The sequence below is a fragment of the Mustela putorius genome, unplaced genomic scaffold, assembly GCF_011764305.1.
Source record: "Mustela putorius furo isolate JIRA1106 unplaced genomic scaffold, ASM1176430v1.1 tig00003845_pilon_pilon_pilon, whole genome shotgun sequence".
Taxonomy (NCBI): Eukaryota; Metazoa; Chordata; class Mammalia; order Carnivora; family Mustelidae; genus Mustela; species Mustela putorius.
The window spans coordinates 14,053,239-14,075,263 of NW_025421998.1; the positions used below are offsets into that span (position 1 = coordinate 14,053,239).

Below are 22,025 nucleotides of genomic sequence, written 5' to 3' on the forward strand. Positions count from 1 at the left end.
GCAGTAATTGGCTAAAGCCCTGCAGTGTCTCAGGATGTGTAGTATAGTAGCCACTGGGCATACGGTGCAAATTTGAGCAGTGCTAACCATTGCACTGCCGAGCCACAATCGCAGTATTTCCGCAGCTGAGGAACAAGGCACACTGTGCTCATTGGCCAGCGCATCAGAGAATGTGTCCTTTCTTACAGGCAGTTCTGTGGGAGTGAGAGTGTTGCTCTAGGGAGACTGGGGGGGACAGCTCGTGTGGCCTTAGGGGACACGGTTGCCTCCCTGGATGCTGCTGTGGGGTTAGTTATTGGGGTCCTTCATTCTACTTGGGGAAACTGAGGCTCAGACACACTCTGGTGCTTCCCCAGGTTCGTCTTCATTATGTCTCCAGTGAAGAAGCCTCCCATAATTGTTATTATTTTTTTAAGAGTTTATTTATTTATTAGACACATAGAGAGAGATCACAAGTAGGCAGAGAGGCAGGCAGAGAGAGAGGGGGAAGCACGCTCCCCGCTGAGCAGAGAGCCCGACGTGGGCTTGATCCCAGGACCCTGGGATCATGACCTGAGCCAAAGGCAGATGCTTAACCCATTGAGCCACCCAGGCGCCCACCCATAATTATTTTTTAAAAATTTTCTTCTTGAGGTAGGTGACTTCCTCTGCGGCGTGTTTTGTTAGTAAGACTGAAAGCAAACCTTTCAAAAAGAAAAGTTATACTGACGCTTGATATGCAAGTGGAAAAGTGCCCATCTTACCAGTGTGTAGCTTGATGCATTTCACAAGCAGGAATGGACCTGTTTGGAGAGCACCTGGACAAGGAAGCCGAGCATGTCATCCCCCAGGCGGCCTCTCTTCACCTGCCTCTGCCGAGGAGAAGCTCGCGTTTCCGGAAAGCATAGATGAGTGGTGCTGTGTATAGTCATCCTACGGAGTGTATTATCTTCTCTCAAGTCTGAGAATGCCAGTTACCTCATAGCTCATTCTTTCTTTCTTTTTTTTTTTTTTAAATATCCTATTAATTTATTTGACAGACAGAGATCCCAAATAGGCAGAGAGACAGGCAGAGACAGAGATGGGGGGAAGCAGGGTCCCTGCTGAGCAGAGAGCCCGAAGTGAGGCTCGATCCCAGGATCCTGAGATCATAACCCGAGCTGAAGGCAGAAGCTTAACCCACTGAGCCACCCAGGCATCCCATAGCTCATTCTTGAAAGGAGGTTTTAGAAAGCTACGATGAGGATTCTGGAGAGATGACAGAATGGGAAGCACCAGGACCCTGGCTCCCAAGCTAGACAGTTGCTCCGGCCGGAAGGTTCTATGAACTGTGCTGTGCCTTTGGAATCGGTTGGAGCTCTGCAGCTTTCAGGGGAAACCGTGGAGAATAAGTTTCCAGCTAATTCAGTCGACTTTATCTTTCAGCATGGTATCAGCGCCCGGTATCCCATTCCTGGATGAGCAGCAGGCAGCCTTGCACACACGGCGGGTGGGAATGAGCCAGAGTGGGCAGAGAGAACCCTTTCCAGGTACCAGGAGCTCTGCTGTGCTGCTTCTGGTCACGGAGGTGCAGACGCAGAGGGCCTCATGGTTGCCAGCCCCTCCTTCTCCAGCTGAAGTGACTTCCAGGGCATTTCCAGGCCAGCATCCTGCCTTTCATGAACTTTTTGCTCTGTGACTGTGTGTTCCCAAAGAAAGTCTCAGAAAAGACCTCGGAGGACCTAACTTGTACACCTCCGTTTGATCCCGGGCACAGAGATAGCCTCCGATGATCCCGCAGACAAAGACAGTAACAAAAAGCAGTAAGCCCTGGGAGAGGTGGGAGGAACCTGGTTTCCAGAGTTACCACACTATTAGATTCAGATGTCCAGTGTGCAGCAGCAGAATCCCAGGAGAAGCACGGGATAGGGAAGTCCAGCCCGCTCAGGGAGGGAGCGTAACTGATCCATGGCTGTCTCTGAAGAGATGCAGCGGCAGACGTATCAGACGAAGACTTTACAACAGTCCTGAAGATGTGGCACATCTAGAGGAAGGTGTGCAGGAAGGTAAGAACGCAACGTGTGAACAAAACCGTAGCATCGGTAAAGAGCTGGAAAGCCCAAGAGACCGAAGGAAAGGTACAGTAGCCAGAATGAAAACCTCAGTCGTGGGGTTCGGAGGCAGAAAGAGGCAGTGGGGGAAGGAATCAGTGACCTTAAAGACAGGAAAATGGGGCGTCTGGAGGCTGAGGACCAGAGAGAGGAAAGATTGAAGAAAAGCGAACAGAGCCTCGAGCCCGTTGGCTGCCATCAGTAGGTGCTTGTTGTGGGCGTCCCAGAGGGAGAAGAGAGAGACAGGAAGGGGCAAGAGAAAATTGAAGAAATATTGTCTGAGAACAACAACTTTTTTTAAAAAAAGATTTTATTTATCTGACAGACATAGAGAGGGAGCACAAGCAGGGGGCGTGGCAGAGGGTGAAGCGGGGAGCCCGATGCGGGGCTGGATCCCAGGACCCTGGGACCATGACCTGAACCGAAGACAGATGCTTAACACTGAACCATCTGGGCGCCCCGCCCCCCGGCTGAGAACTTACACAGAGATGAGTACAAAGTGCAGGAAGCTCAGCAGACCCCAAGTAGGATGAATTTGAAGAGACCTGCACGGAGACGCGTCGAAGCTCATCTTCAGAGGACAAAGCATGAGTCTAGAAAGCAGCGGAGCAGCAGGTCATCCACACCCACGGTCCTCTGAGATCATCTCTCGATTTCTCAGTCAGAAACTTTGGAGGCCGCAGACAGCCAGATATATTTAAAGTGCTAAACCAAAGAAGAAATTGTGAGTTAAGAATCCTATATCCAGCAAATATGTCCTTCCAGAATGAGGGAGAAACAAACATTCCCAGGGGAACAAAAGCTGAGGGAGACCCATGTACCCGCTCCAGCAAGACCTGAGGGAGACCCGTGCACCTGCAGGAGGTGCTCCAGTGAGACCCGAGGGCAGAAGGAAAGGGTCCTAGAGAAGGACTTGAAGCCGTTTCAAGAAGCAAAGATCTCAGTAAGGGGAAATTCCTGGCAGTTTTAATAGTTAATTTAACAATTTTAATGATGGCTCATAACTGTGCTTCCTGATTTCTTAATGATTGAAAAGATGAATTCATTTAAAGAAAAATTAAAAAATGTAGATCTAGTATCACTGGAACTTTGGTTTGTAACTCTAGATCTTGTTTTCTCTAACTTCTGAGACTAATGCCTTTGACAGAATTGTTAGTTTATGTTCTGGGCAGTCAGTGTATGAAGCTGTGATTTGTGATGTCAGCACCCAAAGAGGTGGCGACAGAATGTCAGGGGACAGAGTTTTGCATGTAAACAGGGCATAGGAAAACCAATAGCTCAATGACAGAGCAATGCCTCCTTATCAGCGATTACTTCAAATGGAAAGGGATTGCTGTCTCCAGGGCAAAGACAGAGATGGGCAGAACGGATCTCACTATGTGCTGTCTATGGAGACTCACTCGAGAGCTGAAGATACAAATGGGTTAAGAGTGGGAGGATGGAGAAAGGTCCCTCCATGCAGATAGTAACCCTTGGGTAGTAGAGAGCGGCTGTACTAATACCAGACAGAATGGAGTGCACATAAAGATGTTTTCAAGACAGCCAAGGATTTTGTGTATTAATAGAGGTCTCAGTACAGCATGAAGATATAATTAAACATTTGCACATCCAGTGACAGACCATCAAAATATTTGAAGCAAAAAGTGATAGAATTGAAGGGAGTAATAGCTCTATAGCTTTAGTTGGGAACCTTAATACCTACTCACAATAATGGCAGAACAACCAGTTGGAAGACGAGAAAGGAACAGAGGATTGAAACAACACAGTAACCCACCCTCATTGAACAGACACAGCGCTTCACCCTGGCACGCACGTTCTTCTCAAGTGTACACAGGACACTTTCCAGCGTGGATCCACCAGGTCCACAGATGAAGTCTGCATAGATGTCAGGAGACAGATGTCAGACAAAGTGAGCACAGTGGGAAGTAATTAGAAATCAATAGCATAAAACAAAAAATGTTTTTAAATTGTGGACACTAAACACAGATTTCTAACTAGTATATCAAAGAGGAAATCTCAAGAGAGTTAGAAAATAATTAGAGACAAATGAGAACAACAACACAATTTTACAACTTAAGGAACTAGAAGAAGAACAAATGAAACCCACAGCTGGCAAACAGAGGAAATAATAAAGTTTAGAGCAGAGATCAATGAGACAGAGTAGAAAAGCAGTACAGAACATCAACAAAACCAGAAGTGGGTTATTGGACAAGATCAACAACACTGACACACTTTTAGCTATGTTGACAAAAAAGGAGAGAGTACTCAAATCACTAAAATTGGATGTGGACATGGGACATTACTACCAATTCTACAGAAGTAAGAGGGATCATAATAGAGTACTGTGAGTAATTGTATGCCAAAATATTGCTTAGCCGGATGGAAAGGACAAATCCCCAGGAACATAAAACCTACTAAGATTCAATCACATAGAAATGAGCAGTCTGAGTAAATCCGTAACTAGTAAGGAGACTGAATCTGTGATAAAGCATTTCCTGACAAGGAGGAACCCTGGTCCTGAAGACTTCACTGGTGACAAATGTTTCTGCTTCTCACACTTCTTCAACAACTGAAGGGAGGGAAAACTTCCTAACTCACTCTTGACGCTAGTACAACCCTGATAACCAAAGTTGGATGAAGGAAAGGAAACTATAGACCAACATCCTTTAGGACCATTGATGCAAAACTCCTCAGTGGTGTCAACGAGATGAAGGGGAAGATAAATGATGATCTCAGTTGACACAGAAAAAGCATTTGATCAAATTCCCTACCCCCTTATTTTGATTAAAAAAAAAATGCTCTACCAAGTAGGTACCAACTAGGAGTAGATGGAAACCACCTCCACATGATAAAACCACACATGGACAACCCCCAGCAGTGTGAGACTGAGCTTTTCCTCTAAGATCAGGAATGAGAGAGGGAGGCCGCCATCACTGCTCCCATCCAGCCTCATACAGGAAGCCCCAGGCAGAGCAGCTGGGGAAGAAGAATCAATAAAAGTCATCTGAACTAGAAAGGAAGAGTTGAAATGATCTCTGTTGGCAGGTGATGTCATCTTGTGTAGAAAGTCCCAAAGATTTCACAAAAATCTGTTAAAGCTAATAATTAAATTCAGCCAAGGGAGGATACAAAGCCAACACACAAAAATCAGTTACATTTCTATAGACACTGAAGAGGAAATCACAAAAAACGTCCCACTTCCAGTAGCATCAAAAAGAATAAAACACTTAGGAATTAATCAAGGAGCAGAAAGACTCATACGATGAAAGTACAGAAGGTTGCTGCCAGAAATTAAAATAAACAAAAGCAAATGGAAACACATCCCATGTTCATGGATGGGACACCCAACTGTCCCATGTCAGTGACACCCAACGTGATGTGCAGACTGATTGCAGTGCCTGTCAACAAGCCAGTGACATTTTGCAGAAAAGGAAAAGCCCATCCTTCACATGGAATCTTAAGGGCTGGCGAAGAGCCAAGACAGTCTTAAGGAAGGAGAAACGAAACGGAACTCATGCTTGCTTCGGCAGCATGTACTGAACCAGAGGACTTACCGCTCCTGCCATCAAAGCCTACTGCAGAGCGACAGTGGTCAAAACAGTGTGGTGCTGGCATCCAGACACGCATCCAGACCTGTGAAATAGTCCAGAAACTGACCCTCAGGTGTGTGGTCAAGTGATTTTGGACCAGAGCGCCAAGAACACTCACCAGGTACAGGACGGTTTTTTCAGCACATAGTGTTGGGAAAGCTGGATGTTCACATGTGAAATATTGAAGTCAAACCCTTACCCAACACTATGGACAAGAGTTAAGGCAAAAATGGATCAGAGTCATCGTAAATATAAGCCCTAAAACAACAAAACACTTGGAAGAACACACCGGACAGAAGCTTCACGCATTTGGACACGCGGTGACTTCCGGGAGGTGATGCCTCAGAGAAGTCCACAAGAACAGAATGGGACAAACGGGACCATGTGGAAGGTAAACATTTTGGCCACAGAGGGCACTCTCCATGGCACAGAAAGGGCACCTGCAGAATGGGACACAGTGTTTGCCAACCATGTGTCTGACGAGGGATTAATATCCAGAGTATCCAGAGAGCTCCTGAAAGCCTGCCACGAAACCAATGTGATTTACAAATGGGCAAAGTACCTGAATGAACATTTCTCTGGAGGTGGTGTTTGCATGGGCAGTGAGCACCTGCAAGCCACAGTCCCCCCACGGTCCCCCCACCACTCACCCCGCTGCATGGCCACTGTCACGTGGAGTGAGACCCACCTGAAATCCTGCTGTGTCCTCTGCTGCCCACCGGTGCCAACCCAGGCTCCCAGCCGTCTCTGCCCATGGACCACGATGCTCTCCCGCCCCTAGGTGATTCCTGCAGTTCAAGAGGCGGAACCTCTGGCCACGGGCCTCCTTGCCATTATCTGTAATCTGTCCGGTCCCATCAGGGCTGTGTCCCATCCCTAACGAGGCCAGGCCTCGACCTCCGTGGGTCTGAGGTTTACTCCCTGACCCCTGCTCACAGCTGCTCTCAGGGTTCCCTGCAGCCCGTTTTGGGCTTTTCTCCCTGTCTTGTCCCCTCCTTTAACTGCTGTATTTTCTTGGAGGGCATTTTGAATTCCTTGAAAAAATTCTTCTGATGTCTTTTCTGCACTTTAGATAAAATAATCTTTTATTGCTCGATGTTGCAGTTTGATGTGTGTGAATCATCTCTTGTGATTTCCTGTTTCTCTCCCTTGTTCCTCCTGTTGGTCTCCAGAGACCCCGTCAAAGGAGACTGTTTGAAACATCTGTTTATCTGCCTGACTATATGGAAATCATGAGAGGAATTAATCTGAAAATATCAGAATCTTTTCTCGATTCATAAGCTTTAAAAATGTAATTTTCATTTTGGATTAGATGATAGTTTTACTTGGATCAGAAGTCAGAACAATATAAAAGTGCACAATGGGGCAGCTGGGTGGCTTGGTCAGCCGAGCATCCAACTCTTTGTGTCAGCTCAGGTCATGATCTCAGGGTCCTGGAATCAAAACCCATGTTGGGCCCCACGCTCAGCACAGAGTCTTGCTTGTCCCCCTCCCTCTGTGCCTCCCTGTGCTCGCTAGCTCTCTGCCCTCAAATAAATAAATAAGTAATTTTTTAAAAAAGTAAAAATTATGTTTTAATTTTGAAACTGAACCAAGGAATTTACATTGACTTATGTTTTAAATAGTTTCTAAAAATCCAAGATTAATCAACGTAAGTGTCATGAACTTATTTATATCTTATTTTCAGAAACTTCAGTAAATTCTTACAGGAGTATGTTCTGGAGAAAATTGCTGTCCTGCATGTAGCTGTCGCTACTCTGTATTGTGTTTGGGTTTGGAAAACAGAAATTTTTGTAGGAAGAACTGAAGCCAGTCCCCACACTAAAAGTAAACTTGAGACTTTAGGAAGAGAGGTCTTAGCTTGTTGACAAAATCAATGTGTGTGTGCTTTCTTGCAGATTTGGAATGGAGAGACATGGACGCAGATGACTGTGAGTCCTGTGGAGGCAGCAGGGCGGGGACCAGCTGGGTCGGGGGCAGGAAGGGGGGCGTGACTGGGGGGTGCATATTGTGAGCCGTTGGGAGAAGTTCCTGCCTTAGAAGAAGGAGCTGTGAGTTTAGCCTTCATTGTGTTGACCTCGGGCGCTGACTTGGTTGACTCGCCATATTCCTTTGCTTTTTTCAGATGGTGCAAATGAGGCTCAGGACAGTGACTTCCCAGCAGGTACGCATTTTCTCCGCTCCTGCTCCCTGTCCTGTCACAGGAGGACCAGCCCTGTGAGATTCCCTCTCGTCCCTGGCCCCATGCGCCACCCCGACCCCCCAGGGAGGAGATGGAGACTATCGTCTTTGCAGGAGCACATGCAGGACCCTGATTTTTGATGCATTCCCAGAGCGGGCGGGTTTCGGCAGCCCTGGCCTGTTCCCCGCGGGTCACTCACCGGGTGGGAGCACACGACAGGTTCCTTGGTCTGGCTCTTCCCCTCGTGTGTCACTGCCGCTGCTGAAAGGACGAAACCAGCTGTCCCTGTGTAGGTGGAGGAACCCATCATTCAGGCCACGCCCGTCATCCTGGCCACACCCGGAACTGGAGCAGTGGCGGGAAGGGTTTCCTTCTGCCCCCGGTGTCCCCGCACCGCTCCCATCTCTGCAGCAGGTTCCGCAGCCCTGCGCCGGGTGGCACGCGCTGCCCGCAGGGCCCTTGGGGAGGAGACTCCTGTGCCCAGCACTGGCTCCTGCTCGGGGGCTGTGCCCCACTGCTCATGCACCTGTGCCCCAGGGCCGGGTCCTGCTGTGGGGGGGAGGGCGTCCCGCGACTCCTCTCTGGTTTATGGGAGTGTGCACGCAGCTTCATAATGGAGACGATCCTGAACCTCCATGGGATTTGAATTTTAAACCACTCGTGTAGGCGACAGGGAGAGTATACTAACTGTGCAGTGTGACCATGGCCAGAACGGGGATCCTGGGCGAAACCTAGTGCCCGTAGGAACTTGTACTGTGTGGACGATGCTGGAAGGCCTCCGATCACGGCTGCCACAACCGTTGCCACAGCAACACTGAAAACCACATGATGGGCTTCCGATTTGTTAAAGGGTTGTGTAGCTATGATTTCTCTGACTGGATTTAATAATAACTTACAGTTCCCTTTTAAAATCCTCCCAACTTATTTATAAAAAAGAAGAGAAGATTATCTAGAAAATCCAAGTGACTCAGGGACCGTGTCCCCTGTGGGACATTCCTGGTGACAGCGTGGGGAAACCCGCTGCCGGGTCTAGGATGTAGGGACAGGCCACGGGGTCACGGGAGGGGCGGGCATCCCACATGAGGGTGAACAGTTGCACACTGCATACGGTTACAATGAGCCTGGTGGAGCTGGTCTCACAGGCTCCAAGAGAACCCAGGCATGTAGACCTTTTCACAGCATCTCCCAATCCTTAAACACAGCCCCTAGGTGTCCTCTGCTCTCTCTTTTCTAACGTCTCCCGGGTCTGGCTGCTTTTGCCTCTGTTGGCCTCAGGCAGGCCCGGGGCACCCACACCCTGCTTTCTGAAGGATGCTGTCTCCTTCCCCACCTCCAGCCGGGGCGCGACGCACAGGGTGAGTGCTGACATCTTCTGTTCTTCCCACAGTGGAGAGGAGCAGGCTGCGGGAGATGTTGTCGCTTCTGGGCCTGGACACCTACCAGGCCCACAAGCTCAGCCTCCAGGACTTCTTGCAGATCAGCAGCGACAGCATGAAGAACCGGGCCCCTCAGGCCCCCAGGGACTTGCCCTGGAATTTCCTCAGGAAGCTGCAGGCTCTCAGCTCCGAAGCCCGGAGCACCACCATGGTGCTGGACGCGCCCCCAGATGCCAGGCCCGCAGAGAAGGAGAGCCAGATGGAGGAGGAGATCATCTACTGGGACGCGGCCGACGACCTCGCCGCCGACATCTACTCCTTCTCTGAGCTGCCAACGCCCGACACGCCTGTGAACCCCTTGGACCTTCTCTGTGCCCTTCTGCTGTCCTCAGACAGTTTCCTGCAACAAGAAATCGTGCACAAGATGTCCCTCTGTCAGTTTGCCCTCCCCCTTGTCCTGCCTGACTCGGAGAACCACTACCACACGTTTCTGCTGTGGGCCCTGAGGGGTGTCGTGCGGACATGGTGGGCGCAGCCCCCACGGGGGGTGGGCAGCCTTCGCGAAGACAGCGCGGTCCTGTCGCGGGCACCTGCTGTCGCCTTCGTGCGCATGGAGGTCAGCAGCAACTCCAAGTCCCAGCTCCTCAACGCTGTGCTGGGCCCAGGCCACAGGCCACGGGACTGCTTCTGGCACCGTGATCTGAACGTGGGCACCAACCCTCGGGAGATCGCAGACGGGCTGGTGGAGGTCTCCTGGTTTCTTCCCAGCGGCCGGGAGGACCTGGACGTTTTCCCGGAGCCCGTGGCCTTCCTGAACCTGCGGGGCGACATCGGGTCTCACTGGCTGCAGTTCAAGCTGTTGACCGAAGTGTCCTCCGCTGTGTTCATCTTGACGGACAACATCAGCAAGAAGGAGTACAAGCTGCTGTACTCCATGAAGGGGTCGGCCACGAAGTACTACTTCATCCTGAGCCCGTACCGCGGGAAGCGCAACGCCAATCTGCGGTTCCTCAACAGGCTCATCCCGGTGCTCAGGATGGACCACTCACACGTGCTGGTGAAGGTCAGCAGCACCGATGGCGCTGGCTTCGTGCGCAGGGTGCGCGCCATCGTGGCTCATGTGGCGCGGGCCCCCTGCCGGAGGCTGTCCGTGGAGGAGATGGCGCACGCGGCGCGCAAGCTTGGCTTGCGCGTGGATGAGGACTGCGAGGAGTGCCAGCGGGCGCGCGGCCGGGCGGAACGCATCACCCGGAGGGTCAAGGACGCGGACGCCTACCGCAGGGATGAGCTACGGCTGCAGGGCGACGCCTGGAGGAAGGCGGCCCAGGTGGAGAAGGAGCTGTGCCGGGCCCAGTGGGCCGGGGACCCCCCGGACAAGGAGCTGAGGCAGCGGCTGCTGGAGCTGCGGGCGCAGCAGCTCGGGCACGAGCCCACCGGGGGCCTGCAGGAGTTCATCTCGGGCATCAGTGGCCCAGCCCCAGGCGAGAAGCTGTACTTCCTGAGGTGGATGGAGTGGGGGCTGGCCCGGGTGGCCCCGCCGAGGCCGCGGCAGCCACCGGAGACCATCCTTGCGCTGAGACCGAAGCACTGTGGGGCTACGGAGTCCAGCGAGCCCCTGGGCGTGGAGCACTTCCTGCGGGAGATGGGGCAGTTTTACGAGGCGGAGAGCTGCCTGGTGGAGGCGGGGAAGCTGCTGGCCGCGCAGAGGCGCTTCGCCCACTTCCCGGGCTTGGCCTCGGAGCTGCTGCTGAAGGGGCTGCCGGTGGAGCTGATAGATGGGAGCGCGCGGAGCACCCCGCTGCGCTGGGTCTCTGGGCTCCTCCGGGAGCTGCACGCGCGCCTGGAGCGGAGGCCGCGGCTGGTGGTCCTGTCGGCGCTGGGCCTGCCGGGCACGGGCAAGTCCACACTGCTCAACACCATGTTCGGGCTGCGCTTTGCCACGGGGCGGGGCCGGGGGCCTCGAGGGGCCTTCATGCAGCTCGTCTCGGTGGCCGAGAGCTTCAGCCAGGACCTGGGCTGCGACCACATCCTGGTGATAGACTCCGGGGGCCTGATTGGCGGGGCCCTGGCCTCGGCTGGGGAGCGGTTCGAGCAGGAGGCCTCCCTGGCCACACAGCTCCTGGGGCTGAGCAATGTCACCGTGGTCAGCTTAGCCGAGACTAGGGACATACCGCCAGCCATTGTGCATGCATTTCTGAGGTTGGAGAAGACGGGGCGCGTGCCCAACTGTCAGTTCGTGTGCCAGAACCTTCATGATGCGTGTGCCCCTGGGCCCAGGCCGCGAGAGAGGAGGCCGCTCCTGGATCCACCCGGTGAGGCGGGCAGGGCCTCGGTGCACATGGAGAGACCGGGTGGCAGCATGCGGACTCTGGCAGGCCTGGCCTTCTGTGACCCCGGAAAGCAGCATATTTGGCACATCCCAGGCCTGTGGCACGGGGTGCCTCCTATGGCCGCAGTAAGCCTGGCATACAGTGAGGCCATTTTTGAGTTAAAGCGATGCCTTCTGGAGAACATCCGGAATGGCCTGTCCAACCCCAACAAAAACATCCAGCAGCTCATTGAGCTTGTCAGGCGGCTCTGAGTGTCCGGGGGGAGGCCTGTTCCAGGGCCGGGGTCCTCATGGGGCCGTGCCCGGAGCCTGAACGGGGCTGGCGGCCCACCTGTGCGAGAAGGGAGAGAAGCAGAAGCTGGGAGCCTGGAGTTTCCTACACAGTGTTGAGGAAAGAGGTGACCTCACAGCCTGGGTCGGAGGTGCTCTCAGGAGCAGAGTGGCCCTTGGAGGGGGGGTGGGGGGGATGACGCAGCAGTGCTCTGTGTCCAGGCTCCCTCTCTGTGCCCCTGGAGCGCAGCCTAGACGTTGTCCCGAGGAAGCGGGGGCAGGCCTTTGGCGACTCCGTCCTGCCAGTTCGACTGCCCTGTCCCCCACGGCCGTCTGTTTACACTGTCCCCCTGCAGCCATCTGTTTACACCTCCACCACACACCACACTCAGCCCAGCACTCCCTCCTGCCCAGCTCCTGAGTCTGCACCCCCCAGGCTGTGAGCTCCTTGAGGGGAGGGCTGTGTGTGACTCCACTCTGTCCCCTGGGGCCTGGCAAGGGGCCTGGCACACTGTAGGCACTTAATAAATGTTTGTTAAAAGAATGGAATGAATGAATGTGTAAATGATGGTGACGGGCAGGTTCCTCTCTCTGTTGATTTTCCTGTTTCCTCCAAGAGGATCACAGTGTCCAAGGAGGGGTGCAGGACGGAAGGTCGGGAATGGCAGACGCCTGGGGCTAAGGTCTCACAAATGCCCCACCCCCACCCCACTTCAAGCAGAGCACCGCCCTGCAGGTGTTCCTGGGAGCAGGACTCCGCATCTTCACAGTAATACTGGGCATGGCCTTGGCCATCCCACCGTGCAGACCAGAAGGGAGGCCTAGAGCAGTGAAGCCCCCACCCATATGCCTCTGGGGGCCGGGGGGGCTGATGGGCAGGCTGTGGCCATCAGCCTTGCCTTTGTCTGGCCCATGGCTCACCCCCAGACCCCTACAACTGCCGGGCCAAACCCAGCTGGCCCATGGCGTGCCCTTCAGGGCCAGGCTATCTTCCTGATGGCGTCCATGGCCTCTGGCCACATACGAGCTCCTCCCTGGATGCTGTGACTGAATCCTGGCCGGTGCTGGCCTCACAGAGCCTGGGGGGCACCCCGCGGTCCCTGGAGCCCAACCCCAACTCTGCGAGGTCTGGAAACCTGGGGGCTCCTTCCATCTGTATGTTGTGGCTTTGGGGAAACCGGCCCTCCATGGTGATCAGGACCCTCTCCATAGTCCTGTCCCCTCTTTGCCAGACTCGGCGAGGCAGCCCTCTGGATGGGAGCCCTTTCTTGAGCCGTGAGCCCCTGGGCCGCTTTCCTGGAGCCCTGGGTCGCCACAGCTGCTGCTTCCCTGATGTTCAGAGTGTTGTTCCTGAGTCCTGGGAGCCTGGCTCAGGACGGACAAGATGCATGCTGAATGCAGTACGGGGCTCAGAAACCCTGACCTTCCACTGATGAAGCTGGGAAAACCTTCCTTCTGAGACACAGAAAGAATCTCTAACCCTTGGGCACCAGAAACTCCTCTCTTTGGGATCATTAAATCACACAGATTTTAAGATGTTGGTTCACCTGGAAATACCAAAGCCTCTCCTGCCTTCCCCCCTTCCCGCAGAGCCGGGGCTACCCAGTTGCTTCTCCAGCACCATGGGAGCATCGCCTGGGACTCTCACGGGCCCAAGGTTTGGGGAAAGCTCCCTTACGCTTGTTGAATGTCAATTCGCTTACAAACTGATGCAAGCTCTTCTTGAACCTGAACCAGGCAAGTCATCCCTAGTGGCTCTGTCCGTCACCTGGAGACGAGGGTCAATCACCGAACTCCAGAGAATTATGTGTGGCCTCTTCCCTCCCTCTGTGGAAAAAGTCTGACGCTTTCAGAAGGACGCAGGACCCGGATGGGACTAACTGCCTCACCATCAGGAAAATCACTGTATGCGAAGTTGCATCCAGCATTTGCCGAAAGTGTTTAAACTTTTGGAAACAAACCCATCTAAAGACTGGGTGTAACAGAATCTGACCACGAGGGTGCTCTGGCAGGACAGAGTGGGGGTGGCAGTGGGGGACTTGCCGTCTGACTGAGTGGGAGCAGACCACCGCCGCTCGGGTGCAGGGACTGGAGAGGCTGCCCTGGTGCCTTGGAGAGCGTCCCTCGCGGAGTTCCCCTCACCCTGTTTTAGGCGATGGTCAGTCCCAGGAGGGCTCCTTCAGACCCTGAAGTCAGCGTTGCTCTGTGATTCCAATTTCCAGAAACCCAGGTCTTGCCTGAAGCAGACCCTGAGGTTCCAAACCCTCGGCATGAGTTTGCCCTGCCCGTCCCCTCCCTATGGCCTGAGGGCCCTGCCTTGGGCCTGAAGACCTCAGGGGTTGATGATGCTTCTCGGGGGCACTGAGGGAAGAGGCCCAGGCCACCGATAGTGGAGCTGACCCGGGCTTGGACCTGCTGAAACTCCCCCTTCTTGCTGTGCCTCAGCAGAAGGAGAGCAGGGGCGGGGGAATGCAGGAATGGCATCCCTCTGGCTGCCTGTGCAAAAATGAGGGATAATTCAAGACTCAGTTCTAACTGGACTTCTTGGTGGTTTGGCTTAGTTCCCTGAATAGAGCTGATAGCCTCTGGGATTTTTTGGTGAATGGCTGTGGTCATCAGGAGAGAATGAATCACCAGGAGTACGAAGCATCAGATTTAGCAGAGGTTCACGAAATGCAAAACGTCAGCAGTTCTGAGTTAGGAGAATAAGGTTGTCTTGGCTAATCCTGCCTCCAACAGGAAGGCAGCCCTCTCTGGCTAAGGGATCCCTCCCTGAGGCTAGATTCTGGTGAGTTCCAAGGAAATACAGCACAGTCCAGGCTGGACTGCTTTCCGCAAATTCGGCTGGGCCCACAGTGTCCGACTCACGCAGGGTCGCACCCGCAGCCTGGCCAGCACTCCTTCATCTGAGACCGGTGCGCCCTGGAGCCGCGCTGGAACCTACTGGACTGTCTCCGAGAAGTCCAGACGAGCCCATACGTGCCCGCGGGCCCCTCCTCTGCCTTGTGGCCCAAGAGCAGCAGTAATGGACTAAGGCCAGGCCTCTTGGAGGTGGAGCTGCCGCAGTCTTATAGGACCAGTGGTAGAAAAGAGGCGTGAGGAGCAGCCAACAGCCCTCTCCCCAAGAAAGATCGCTACAAGTCAGGTTCTGGGAGTTGCCCACGTAAACCCATCAGTCCTGTCCTTGTGGTGGGGGCCCTCTGACTCTAAATGAGCAGAAGCCAGCATCGTGCAAGCATGAAGGCAACTCCAGCTCCTCCTGGTTATCATGGAGGGCAAAGAGGCTCTCGTCAGTGAAGAAACAGGTGTGTGTCCTCATCTTCCCACCATTCTGGCGTGGGAACCCCGTGGGCCCTTCATGTGGGTCTCTTGTTCCAACCTGTGGTCGCTCCGTCGCTAAGCCAGTCCTTAGCTTTTTGCATCCACCTCCAGAAACCCAGGCTATTCCCCCATCCCACAAGGTTCTAAATGCTCACCCTGAGACACAGGGGGTCCCCGGACAAGGAACATGCTTTGGAACAAGGAGGCTTGCTACCACTGGCTAGTTCTGTGACTCCAGGTGACTTGCTGAGCCTCCATTTTTTGTTCTGCAAAACTGCCTCCTTTACAGAGTTGAGGGGAGAAGCAAAGCGCATCATACACTAACAGGGCTGCCTGGGGGCTCAGTCGGTGAAGCGTCTGCCCTGGGCTCAGGTCCTGATCTCAGGATCCTGGGATGGGGCCCTGCATCCCGGTTCCTTGCTCAGCAGGGAGCCTGCTTCTCCCTCTGCCTCTGCTGCTCCCTCCCCCATTCTTGCTTTCTCTGTCTCCTTCTCTGGCCAAGCAAACAAAATCATGAACAAATGGAAATGACAGAAAAATGAAACATCCCATTAAACTGTTTCCACTGTGGTTTAAAACAACCTAACAATCCATACTAATGTTTAAGAAACGATTTTTCCTTTATTTTAATCACCGCAAACACACTTACATGCAACCTCCGCTCCCCCACCCCTCATCACAAAGGCACCAGCTGGAACCCCTTTTGCAACAAGGCAGGGCAGAAAGAGAGTTAGGTTAGCAGGCTGTTAGCCACTCGAAAGACCTAGGGCTGTCTGGATTTCCCTGGAGACACCTCAGACCTAAGGGAGAGAGACAGGAATGAAGACAAACCCAAATCTGCTGGTGGCATTTACCAAAGCGTTGAGGGTAGATCTGCTCGCGAGGCCATGCCTCCTGGGGCTCCAACAGAAGTTGAGTCACCTTTGCTGGAATGAGAGGTTCTTCCTTGCTCTCTTGAGGGGTCCTGTGAGTTCTTATATCTCTCCAAGAGGAGGTGCATGTCAGGCATGACAGGCAGGTTTGTTTTGTTTTGTTTTTTTAAACTCTAAACCCAACTTGGGACTCAAGCTCACCATCCTGAGATCAAGAGTCTGACTGGGCAGCCGGGCGCTCCTGGCTTTATTCTTTTTAAAGACACATTTATTAGCTGCTCACTCTGCTCTGCATTTTACAATGTAATTTTCACAACAACTGTCATTGTTCCCATCTTACAGATTAGAAAAACAAGCCTGGGAAGGTCCAGTCACTTGGCCGGAAGCTGTAATTCATATACCAGCTCCCATATTCCTCACCACTTATCTTAGAAAACTTATCAAATTATGAAATTATCAAACTTTAGGGAACCTTTAAAAAGAGAAAATACTATCAGTTTTAAAGGGTCCTTTGGGAAAAGTTGAGAGTTCTTACATTTGGAAACTATTGTGATCTCACACTCCTTCTGTCCCCTTATCTGATATGCAGAACAGTTGGAGACCATAAACATTTGGAAGTAAAACATTCTTAGTATTAGGAATATGTCTTACGGCATGAAGGATGCTGTCCCTTTATTAAGGATTTTCTGAGGACCTAGCTTCCAGTGGTCAGAGGAATCTTGACCATGGAAAATACAGTGGCCTGCAGTCAGGATCCGTGTCTTGGTCCCTCTCTGCACCCGCCTCCTGCTCCCTGGGACCTTGGGCAACTCACCAGCACCCCCCCACTTCCCCTCCACATAGATGACAATCCAGTCCTCCCTACCACCGGCAGCACAGACTTTGCAAGCAGTGTTAGGGTAGATGATGTAGGTCAAAACCAGCCCAGCCTTGGCAATTCCGTATCATTCAGCTGAACACAGCGATGAGAGCTATTTATCTGAACAGCCCTAGAGCTAGCAGAACTAATAAACCCATCTTATCGATTATGGAGCTGAGGCTCAGTTGTCCAAAGACTGTGACACCTGGGGCCGACTCCAGAGTCCATGCTTTTTCTGTTTCTGTGATGAGCTGTGAAGTAAGATACCCAGGGCTGGTACTTTTCCCTCCGACAATAATTACTGGATACCGATGACTACGACAAGTTTGGTTTGAGTATGAATTTCCCTATCATCCAGCCCTTTCTCTTACTTAAAAATTTCCTTCCCTAATGACCAGACACTAGGGTATGGTCCCATGGGAAATGAACTATTTCTCTGCCTAAGGCATCCTCAAAGAACTGGATGAAATTTTAACCAAACGAATTTCTTCTTTGTGGATAAAAGCCAGGTTCTGGGGCGCCTGGGGGTTTCAGTGGGTTAAGCCTCTGCCTTGGCTCAGGTCACGATCTCAGGGTCCTGGGATCCAGCCCCGCATTGGCGTCTCTGCTCAGCAGGGAGCCTGCTTCCCCGCCCCCCCGCCCTCCCCCGCGTCTCTCTCTGCCTGCTTCTCTGCCTACTTGTGATCTCTGTCAAATAAACAAATAAAATTAAAAACAAAAAAACCAGGTTCGTTTGTTTTCTTTCCTTCTTAAAGACTTATTTTGAGGCAGAACTCAGCAGCCCGCTTTCTAGATGGTGGGAACGCGGTCCGCTCGCAGCTGAGCACCGAGGGTCCGGGTCCGGGGTGGAGCTCAGCGGGCGCACGGAACCCACGCTGATCCGCTGTCTCCGTCGCTGCGAGCTCCCAGACAGCGAGACTTCATCTCTGCACCACCTGCATCCCGGACGTGAACCACCACACACCCCAACCGTGGCAGGTGGAGACGTGCACAGCTGGGGGCCCCGCTGCGCTGCGGGGGGGCGGGAAGGACCCGCTGCCTGCACCGCCTGGACGTGCACTGCACTACCTCTACCCACTGAGCCCACGGACCCGCCCCAGCAGGCAAGCCCCGCCCACCCACCGGAGACCCCCGCCCACCCACTCCAGACTCCCGCCCACTGCGGACCCGCTCCGACTGACACTCCGCCCGCCGATGCCTCGCGGGGTTGAGAGGCCTCCTCCCGACGGAGGCTCTGCCCCGGCCTGGAGGCCCCACCCCTCCTCGGCCCCACCCCCGTAAGCGCCCAGCGCACCTGCGCCGGTTCTGATTTCGTCTAATCCGCCGCCGGGGTATCCTGGGGGTTGACCTTTGCCCCGAGGCCGCCCCGCCTCGTTTCCCCTCGCGGCGCCGCGGTACGTACTTCCGGCGCGCGGCGCCGGGCCCAAGATGGCGGCGGCCGTGTCCTGCCGGGTCCTCGGGCCCCGGGTGAGTGAGCGGGCGACGCTGCCGGGGGCCTGCGGTCTGCGGTGGGGGCCTCAGTGCCCTTCTCACGTCCCCTCCTCCCGCAGGTGCTGTCCTGGAGCCGAGAGCTGCCGTGCTTCTCGCGCGCCCTGCACACGTCTGCTGTTTGCGCCAAGGTAAGCGCGACGGGACCTGGGGGCGGGGGGCCTGGGGTCGGGCGGCCGGGGCTGGGGGGCCTGGGGGCGGAGGGTCGGGCGGCCGGGGGTCTGGGGGCGGAGGGTCCGGAGGTCCTGGGTCGGGCGGCCGGGGCTCTGGGGTTGGGGGCCCGGGGGTCGGGGAACCCAGGGACGGAGGGGCGCGGGACCCGAGGGCCCGGCAGCGGAGGGGCCTGAGGGCGGGAAACCGAGGGCCGGGGGCGCAGAGGTCGGAGGGCGCACCGCAGCTTGGGTCGGTGGGCGCGTAGCATCACGGCCCGTCTGTCCTCCTAGAACCGGGCGGCCCGAGTCAGAGTGGGCAAGGGGGACAAGCCGGTGACCTACGAGGAGGCGCACGCGCCGCACTACATAGCCCACCGCAAGGGCTGGCTGTCGCTGCACACAGGTGAGGGGTCGCGGTGCTGGGAGCCTCGCGGATGAAGTTCTGGGTCGTGGCGTCGCAGAGACATCCGGCAAACACGGGCGAGAGGCCCGGTTCAACTCTTGCTCATTTAGAGGTTTTCATTCTCAGATTTCATATTCCCGCATCAGCACGCGACCAGGGCGGAGCCGCCGCCCACACGTGCCTCCCCCCTAGGGCACTGCTTCTCGTTTCTGTCCGGGCTGTGAGTAGGTGTCTCTCCGAGGCGCATTAGTGCCGCTCGTCTGCAGTTTGTGCTCTTGTCATGATTTCTCTGCCTTAATGGAGCCTGCTGCTGACGTGGGACGCACAGGAAAGGTGTGACCTCCGTTGGGGAGAAGATACACATGTTAATAAGCTTCCTTCCCCGCGGGGTCTAATGCCGTGGGCCGAGAGTTCATGGTTAAGCCCTGATGTGTATTAAACAGGGGTCTTTACGCAGAAACACGCAGGAAACAAGGTTATATACTGATGTGTTGACCAAACTGTCTTAGTCCAGGGCGAGCAGAAACCTAACCCCTTGAGTCCCCTAGGAGCGAGGGTTCAGTGTTCCTAACTCTTTGCTCGTGCTGACTTCATAGAACAGAACTACCGGGAACTAATGGGAATTGGCTGTCTTTCGTCCAGTATGAGGCTTCTCAGCTTGGGCGTTTTGAGATCTGTCTGTCTAGAGAACTCAAAATAATGGATTCCTGTCCCCCACCCTTTCCAGGTTCTGGTTCTAGGGTCCGGGGCTGGGTGTGGAGACTCCAGAGGCATACTGCAGCAGGTGGAGGGGGGTTTCAGGGTCTGCACTGAGAATCCGCTGGCTGAGGCCATGGCCCTGGCTGGTGACAGAGCTCATGTCCCCAGTCTCAGAAGTAGCTGGTGGCCTCATCTCTCTGGGCCAAGGGGTGGTCAGTGCTTCTATAAATGGCCCAGAAAGAGTGGGAAGGGGCTAGACAGGAAAGGGTCATACGAATTTTATGCCCTGCTAAGGCCTCAGTCTTCCCTTCCCTAAAATCAGGGTAACTATGATAATACCGACTTCACAGGATTTGGAATGCAGTGAAATAATGTATTTGAACTTTATTTATTTATTTAAAGATTTTTTTTGTTTATTTGACAGCGAGAGGGAGAGCACAAGCAGGGGGAGGAGCAGTAGAGAGAGAGGGAGAAGCAGGCTCCTGCTGAGCAGAGCCTGATGCGGGACTCGTTCCCAGGACCCCGGGATCACGACCTGAGCCAAAGGAAGTCACTCAACCAACTGAGCCACTCAAGTGCTGTGTATTTTGAACTTTACAGTGTATTCCTTTTATTCCACTTGTAGAAGAAGAGAGAAGCCAGGGTTGGGGTGGAATTGAGTAACAGGCTCCTGGAGTTTCTGCTGAGTCTTCGACGTCCCTTCTCCTTTCAGGTAACCTGGATGGGGAGGACCACGCTGCAGAGCGAACGGTGGAGGATGTTTTCCTCCGGAAGTTCATGCTGGGCACCTTCCCAGGGTGCCTGGCCGACCAGCTGGTCCTGAAGCGCCGGGCTAACCAGCTGGAGATCTGTGCCCTGGTCCTGAGGCAGCTGCCTGCACACAAGTTCTACTTCCTGGTCGGCTACAGTGAGACTCTGCTGTCCCACTTTTACAAATGTCCCGTCCGTCTGCACCTCCAGACTGTGCCCTCCAAGGTGGTGTATAAGTACATCTAAGACAGTCACCTTGTCTGCATCAGGCTCCAGCCTGCGAAGGACAGAGGCGTGTGGGAGAGGAGTGAAGCAAAGACGGGGAAGTACATCCCCTCACTGTCTGGAGGATTCCTTTCCGAAGCTGCTATTGAATAAATGGACCTTCCGTGTTGTCTTGCCTCTTCGTTTATCTTCCCTCCTTAGAGAAGAGCGCTAGGGCAGGGTTCCTTTGAGGGTGCTCCAGGGCTTCCCAAAGGCTGCCAGTTGTTTGAGGCTTGGGTAATAGCTATGGTGCAGTGAGTGTCTTGTCACTTTACCAGGAACTTTACCTGGAGCTCTTTTTCTCTCAAAGTGGAAAAATCCATTTTTAGTGATTATAAAATAATCAACATTAATTTTAAGAAATTTTAAACAGCATGGACATGCGTCAAATGAACCATGATGTTTTTTGTAATTCTTCCACAGAGAGAACTACTGTGGACAGTTTATAGCCAGATGCACTTTTCCCTCCAGAAATAAAATACCTTTATGGACACTCATCGCTTATTAAAAGCTTCAGTGAAGCACCTGCCCTGTGCCCCCCGTTCTGAGGGCTTGGAGTCCGTCCATGTACGAAACACTGTTCCGAGACCCCTGCCTTCATGACACTTAAGTCCCCATGGAGGTGGACAGGGAGGGTCAGGCAGGGCTGAGGATTCCAGGCAGGTGAGGGAGGTAGACCCACAGCTCGGTGGGAGAGCGTTTCAGGAGGTGGTGTTTGTAAAAGCTGCATGTGGTGCTGGGCAGTGGGGCAGGGATTGGTGGCCAACTTCACTGTGACACTGACCGTGACCCTGTTAGACTTAACCCTGAACCTCAACCTCACACACTCTAATTCCAGCCCTGACCTTGACTTACTACCCTGATTCTACCCTAAGCTTTACCCTCACTCTAACAGACATGCTGTCCCGATTTCTGCCCACAGCTTGATCTTCCCTTGTCCTCACCCTTACCTGACTGTCTCCCCTGGACCCTCCCTGGATCATGTCTGACTGACTACATTCCTCATGTAACCCTGACTTTCACTTAGAACTTTACTCTGGAAATACCCTCATGCTGTCTGACCCGTATCACGATGGTGACAACCTAATTCTAACATTGACCATGATCCTCCGCCAAAGTCTTATCATGACTTTGTCCATAAAACTGACAGTCCTTTAAATTTGACCCTAGCCCTGATCTTCTCTTACTGATAAACCAGACTCTGACCTTGACCCTTAAACCCAACTGTCACCCAGACTCTGTCCCCCACACAGATCTGAGCCTACTCTAAGATTTCATTTGTTTATTTGACAGTCGCAGTGAAAGGGAACACAAGAGGGGCAGTGGCAGCAGAGGGAGAAGCAGGCTTCCCGCTTACGCAGGGAGCCCAAGGCATGGCTCAATCCCAGGACGCTGGGACCA

The 22,025-nt window shown here is 53.7% G+C and overlaps 2 protein-coding genes across 7 annotated transcripts in view; both read left to right on the plus strand.

Annotated features, from left to right (window-relative positions):
- Nucleotides 1-12,365, plus strand: part of LOC101688693 (up-regulator of cell proliferation) — a 57,339-nt gene extending 44,974 nt beyond the window's left edge. For 5 of the 6 annotated variants that reach the window (XM_045089630.1, XM_045089632.1, XM_045089631.1 and 2 more), the window contains 3 exons: nt 7,558-7,590; nt 7,785-7,823; nt 9,229-12,365. In XM_045089630.1, coding sequence (XP_044945565.1) covers nt 7,558-7,590; nt 7,785-7,823; nt 9,229-11,798 — 2,642 coding nt within the window. In that variant the 3' untranslated portion in view covers nt 11,799-12,365. Of the gene's footprint in view, nt 1-1,115; nt 2,025-7,557; nt 7,591-7,784; nt 7,824-9,228 lie in introns of those variants that run through there. The other variant, XM_013059862.2, reaches the window with a different exon arrangement.
- A 5,823-nt stretch (nt 12,366-18,188) lies between these two features.
- MRPS24 (mitochondrial ribosomal protein S24) lies at nt 18,189-20,754 on the plus strand. The gene is made up of 4 exons (XM_004739485.3): nt 18,189-18,335; nt 18,419-18,487; nt 18,800-18,911; nt 20,323-20,754. The coding sequence occupies exons 1-4, from the start codon at nt 18,297-18,299 to the stop codon at nt 20,604-20,606; spliced, it is 504 nt and encodes a 167-aa protein (XP_004739542.1). The 5' UTR covers nt 18,189-18,296; the 3' UTR covers nt 20,607-20,754.
- Nucleotides 20,755-22,025: the final 1,271 nt, after the last annotated feature.